Raw genomic sequence first — 6,663 nt, forward strand, 5'->3', positions numbered from 1 at the left:
ACACATTTGTAAACTTTTTTATTTTTCCTGTGTTACTGATTTCTAACTTCATCCTATTGTAGTCAAAGAAGATACTTTCCATGATTTCCTTTTAAATATATTGAGATTAAATTTGTGGCCTAATATATAGTCTAATCTGGAGAATGTCCCATATGCATTAGAGAATGTGTATGCTGTTGTGGTTGGGCAGAGAATTTTGTATAAGGTTGCTAGATCTAGTTGGTTTATTGTGTTGTCCAATTCCTACATTTCTTTACTTCTGTCTTGTTCTATCCATTATTGAGAGTGGGGTACTGAATTCTCCAACTATTATTGTACCACTATTTAATTCTCCCTTCAGTCTGCCAATTTTGCTTCACATAGTTGATGGTTTGTTATTAGGTGGGCAAATGTTTATTATTATTATTATTATTATTATTATTATTATTATTATTATATATCCTTCTGTATTGAAACTTTTATACCTGCCCAAGGCTCACCCAGTGTCCTGGCAGGAGCTTTCCTAGGGACCTGATGGGAGCTACACCCATCCGTACATTTGGTAACAGGTCTGCTGTGCAGACCAAACTGTGGACCTGAAGTCGACAATTGTCCCAGCACCAGCTTTATGAACAAAATCCTGGAGGAAATCATGTCCACCCAGGGACCAGACAACATCCACACAGGCCCAAGCCACTGATAACAAGCCTACCAACCACAAACCTCACTGTGGACATAGCAAAGGCCACATGACCCAGTTCAACCCAGTTTGACTGTGATTCTGAAGGTAATCCCATCATCCTGGGGAATCAACAGTAGAAGGCCTTTACCTGCCAAAACAAGTCTATAAAGATGGGAAGAGGTGTTTGCTCCCTTAAATTCACAGACACCAAAAAAGGCTATTTAGATCATGATGAATCAGGCAAACATGACACCAACAAAGGAAACTGATAAAGCTCCAGTAATTGAGCCCAAAATAATGGGAGATCTATGAATTGCCTGACAAAGAATTCAAAGTAATCACCTTAAAGACGCTGAATGAAATGCAAGAGATCACAGACAACTAAACAAAATCAAAAAAAGGATTCATGAATCAAAACAATAAAATTAAGAAATAGAAATCATAAAAAAGACCCAAACAGAAATCCTGGAGTTGAAGAATACAATGACAGACCAAAAATTCATAGAAAACTTCAACAGCAGACTTGATTATGCAGAAGAAAGAACCAAGGAACTTGAAGACAGGTCATTTGAACTTAGCCAGTAAGAGGAATGAAAAGAAAAAAAAAGGAATGAAAGAATGAAGAAAGCCTACATGCATATTGGGATACTACTAAGTGAACAAACATGTGCATCGTAGAAGTCACAGAAGGAGAGAGAAAGAGAGAGAAATGGAAAGAAAGCTTATTTAAAGAAATAACAGCTGAAAAACCCCTATATTTTGGGAGAGATATGGACATCCAGGTACACAAAGCTCAAAGGACCTCAAGCAAGATCAAGCCAAAGAAGACTACTCTGAGATACATTATAATCAAATTGTTAAAAGTCAAAGGCAAATGGAAAATTTCAAAAGCAGCATAAGAAAAGCAACTTGTCACATAAAAATACTCACCCACCCCACCGCAGGCTATCAGCAAATATCTTAACAAAAACTTTGTAGACCAGGAGGGAATGGGATGATATATTCAAAGTGCTGAAACAAAAAACTGCCAACAAAAAATATCATACCAGCAATGCTGTCCTTCAGATTGAAGGGGAGATAAAGATCAGACAAACAAAAGCAAAGGGAGTTTATCACCACTAGACCTGCCTTGCAAAAAATGCTAAAGGGAGGTCTTCAAGTTAAAAAGAAAGGGTGCTAAGAAACAACATGAAAACATATGAAAGTATAAAACTCACTGATAAAATTAAATATATAGTCAAATTTAGATTACCTTAATACTGTAATGGTGGTGCATAAGTCACTTTTAACTCTAGTATAAAAGTTAAAAGACAATAGTAGTAAAAATAACTACAGCTACAATAATTTGTTGTAATTTATAATATACATATATTAAAAAGATGTAAAGTGTAACATAAAATGTGGAAGGAAGGGAAGTAAACGTGTGGAGTTTTTATATGCAGTTGAAGGTAAGTTAATAGCTTAAACTTGTTTGCTATAACTATAAGATGCTTTATGTGAACTTCGTTGTAACCACAAAGGAAAAAACCTTTAGTAAATACACAAAAGATAAAGGAAAGAAAGTAAAGTATTTTACTTTCACTACAAAAAAATAAATTGTAAAGGAAGATGGTAAGAGAGAATAAAAAGAACAAAGGAATTACAAAACTGTCAGAAAATAATCAACATAATGTCAATAGAAGTTCTTCTCTATTAATAATTACTTTAAATGTAAAATGGATTAAATTCTCCAAACAAAAGGCACAGAGAATGAGTTGTGTTTTTTTTACAGCAAGATCAACACTATGCTGCCTGTAAAAAATTCACTTGCTCTGAACGACAGCGTTGCTGGTTCGATTCCCACATGGGCCAGTGAGCTGCACCCTCCACAACTAGATTGAAGACAACCAGCAGCCACTGAGTTCCCAGAGGGGCAACCAAATGGCTCAGTTGGTTAGAGTGCGAGCTCTCAACAATAAAGTTGCTGGTTCAATTCCCACTTGGGATAGTGGGCTGCGCCCCCTGCAACTAAAGATTGAAAATGGCAACTGGACTTGGAGCTGAGCTGTGCCCTCCACAACTAGATTGAAGGACAACTACTTGGAGCTGATGGGCCCTGGAGAAACACACTGTTCCCCAATATTCCCCAATAAAATTTATACATAAAAAAAGATTCACTTAAGTATTAAGAACACACATTGGCTGACTGTGAAGAGATAAAAAAATATATTCCATGTAAATGGTAACCAAAAGAAAGTAGTGTTGGCTATTTATCAGACAAAATACATTTAGTCAAAATCAATCACAAGAGACAAATAAGGTCACTATATAGTGATAATGGGATCAATTCATTAAGAGGATATAACAATTTTAAATATACAAGGTCTGACAATTAAGTTTGTGAACTTGTTGCACTGATGTTGCTAATCTTTTTTGATATTAGAGGGATATTCATTATGAATTTGTACCAACTGGACAAAACAATTTTACTATCTGGAAGTGCCAAAAAGGCTGCATGAAAAAATTAGATGACCTGGGGCCGGCCCGGTGGCTCAGGCAGTTGGAGCTCCATGCTCCTAACTCCGAAGGCTGCCGGTTCAATTCCCACATGGGCCAGTGGGCTCTCAACCACAAGGTTGCCAGTTCAATTCCTCAAGTCCCGCAAGGGATGGTGGGCTCCGCCCCCTGCAACTAAGATTGAACACGGCACCTAGAGCTGAGCTGCCGCTGAGCTCCCGGATGGCTCAGTTGGTTGGAGTGCGTCCTCTCAACCACAAGGTTGCCGGTTCCCCTGCAACTAGAAAACGGCAACTGGACCTGGAGCTGAGCTGCGCCAGACACAACTAAGACTGAAAGGACAACAACTTGAAGCTGAACGGCACCCTCCACAACTAAGATTGAAAGGACAACAACTTGACTTGGAAAAACAGGCCTGGAAGTACACACTGTTCCCCCAATAAAGTCCTGTTTCCCTTCCCCAATAAAATCTTTTTTTTTAAAAAAAAAAAAAAAAGAAAGAAAGAAAGAAAGCTAAAGAACAAACACTTTAAAAAAAAAAAATTAGATGACCTGAATTTTTCGCCAACAATTCATGGCTCTTGCATCACAACAATGCACCAGCTCACACAGCACTGTCTGTGAGGGAGTTTCTAGGCAGTAAACAAATAACTGTATTGGAACACCCTTCCTACTCACCTGATCTGGCCCCCAATGACTTCTTTCTTTACCCCAAAATAAAGGAAATATCAAAAGGAAGATATTTTGATGACATCCAGGACATCAAGGGTAATACGATGACAGCTCTGATGGTCATTCCAGAAAAAGAATTCCAAAATTGCTTTGAAGGGTGAACTAGGTGCAAGCATTGGTGCATAGCTTCCCAAGGGGAGTACTTTGAAGGTGACCGTAGTGATATGCAGCAATGAGGTATGTAGCACTTTTCTAGGATGAGTTCGTGAACTTAACTGTCTGACCTCGTATATGTAGCCAACATTGGAGCACCTAAACATTTAGAGAAAACCTTAACAGAACCAAAGGGAGAAATAGACAGCAGTACAATAATAGTAGGAAACCGCAAACCCCACTTTCAACAGTGGATAGAACACCCAGGCAGAAAATCAGTAAGGAAATAATGGGCTTGAAAAACCCTATAGACCAAATGGGCCTACAGACATATACAGGACATTCCATTCAACAGCACCAGAATACACATTTTCCTTAAGCACGCGTGAGACATTCTCCAGATCATATATTGGATCTCAAAACAAATCTTAGCAAGTTTAAGAAGATTGGAATCATACCAAGTATCATCTCTGATCACCATGGTATGAAACTAGAAATCAATAACAAGAGAAAAATCGAAATATTTACAAATATGTAGAAATTATACAACACACTCCTGAATAGCCAAAAGGTCAAAGAAGAAATAAAAATGAAAATCAAAGTTCTTGAGACAAACACAAATGGAAGTACAACGTACTGAAACTTATGAGATATACCAAAAGCAGTTCTAAAAGCAAATTTTATAGCAATAAATACCCGCATTAAGAAAAAAGAGGGCTTGGCTTGCGAGCTCCGCTGAGGAGCCGGAGCTTGGGCCAGTGTTACAACCGCGACCGCTCTTGGTCCCTGGCCCGACAGCGGCATGGCGTGCGGGGCGACGTTGAAGCGGCCCATGGAGTTCGAGGCGGCGCTGCTGAGCCCGGGTTCCCCGAAGCCGCGGCGCTGCGCCCCTCGGCCCGGCCCCACTCCGGGCCTCAGGCCCCCGGACGCCGAGCCGCCGCGGCTCCAGATGCAGACCCCACCGCCGACGCTGCCGCAGCCCGCCCCTCCCGGCAGCGAGCGACGCCTTCCAACTCCGGAGCAAATTTTTCAGAACATGAAACAAGAATATAGTCGTTATCAGAGGTGGAGACATTTAGAAGCTGTTCTTAATCAGCATGAAGCCTGTCCTTCGGAAAGTCAGTCTCACTCCTCAGCGCTCACAGCACCTAGTTCTCCAGGTTCCTCCTGGAGGAAGAAGGACCAGCCCACCTTTACTCTCCGACAAGTTGGAATAATATGTGGGCGTCTCTCAAAAGACTATGAAGATAAAATTCGGGAGGAGTATGAGCAAATCCTCAATACCAAACTAGCAGAACATATGAATCTTTTGTGAAATTCACACATGATCAGATTATGCGACGATATGGGACAAGGCCCACAGGCTGTGTCCTGAAGCTTTCTTGCATATCTGGGTACCAGGTTTGACCTCAAGAGATGGCTGCTGTACGCTTTTTGCAACTGGTTTGATGTCACATTTCAGCTCCAACTTTTTGCATCCTGAGAACACTTAAACGTTTCTGCAGGTCCATTTTATACAACTTGAAAGACCGTAAAGCTTTCTGGTTGCCACAAGCATATCTTTCTTTTCTGCTCATCCAATAAACGGTTATGCCCTACTGTGATAGATTTTTCCAAACATAATATCTGGAGCAGCAGTTTAGCAAAATATGACCTCAGTGGTATGCAACATACTTGGAGTTTCCCCAAGCACAGTTCTGTAAGAAGTGTGTGTGCGAGTGTGTGTATATGTGTGTGTGTGTGTGTGTTTTAAGTTATTATTTGTATTGTGCAAATTTTTTTGATCTTGGGGATCCTGGCTCTGAATGTGATGCACGACAATTGTGGTTAAACACATTTGCTTGGTCTACAGAAGATCATTAATGTTTTGTGACCATGTAAGTTGTAACCATGGGTTGTTTTATGTGTAGGTATTACTGTTAAATAAAGGGACTGTATCCAGGCACAGGATATGAATCATAAGTTAGGATGGACATTACATGTGATTATAATGATATAGCAAAGGTCTGTGGTTCTAGGTCTACAAATGCACGGTGAGGAATTAGAACAAACCAGAGACCGCGCCATTTGATACAAGGACTCTGCCTAGCGGTGTTAGAAAAATACTTTGACTCCAAGCTTTAAAATACCCACATGGAGTCTATGCTCACCTCATTCACAGAAAGAGCTCCCTGGACACTGAACGTCTGAAAAGAAAAAGTCTCCCCTGGAGCAGGAGCATCAGGGCTGGCTTGGGGAGCATCACACAGGTGAGCACGGGGCTGGGCCAGACCCACGGAGCTGCTACGTGGGAGGAGCCGCTTCACCTTTCTATCGGTTCCTTTGGTCAGCTTCCCCCAAATTCTTTAGAGAGGTGCCCATGTTCAACTGCTGGATCTTTGTTTTGGCAACCCCTGCCCGAAATTGCTTACAGACTGCTCTTCACCTTGTTGCCAAGGCTGAGGAACAGAAAGTAGCCTCTGTTTTGAGGAGGTGGAAGTTAAGTGTACATTTTTTTTTTTACTGTGACTTGTTCAGGACCACATTTTACAAAATGCCTTGTTTCATTTATTGTTGTTTCTGGAAAGGAAAATCTAATAAAATTGTTTTAGTTTAAATATAGAATCTTTTTTTAAATTAGGGCTTATTTTGAAAAATTCTGAGGTTAATTCAAATGTATGCCAATACCTTCCAAAGTAAGG

The 6,663-nt window shown here is 40.4% G+C and overlaps 1 protein-coding gene across 1 annotated transcript; it reads left to right on the forward strand.

Annotated features, from left to right (window-relative positions):
• The first annotated feature begins 4,703 nt into the window (after positions 1 to 4,703).
• Positions 4,704 to 5,405, forward strand: LOC117037169 (akirin-1-like). The gene has a single exon (XM_033132943.1). The coding sequence runs from the start codon at positions 4,785 to 4,787 to the stop codon at positions 5,295 to 5,297; it is 513 nt and encodes a 170-aa protein (XP_032988834.1). The 5' UTR covers positions 4,704 to 4,784; the 3' UTR covers positions 5,298 to 5,405.
• Positions 5,406 to 6,663: the final 1,258 nt, after the last annotated feature.

This window comes from Rhinolophus ferrumequinum, chromosome 17 (assembly GCF_004115265.2).
Source record: "Rhinolophus ferrumequinum isolate MPI-CBG mRhiFer1 chromosome 17, mRhiFer1_v1.p, whole genome shotgun sequence".
NCBI classification, from domain to species: domain Eukaryota; kingdom Metazoa; phylum Chordata; class Mammalia; order Chiroptera; family Rhinolophidae; genus Rhinolophus; species Rhinolophus ferrumequinum.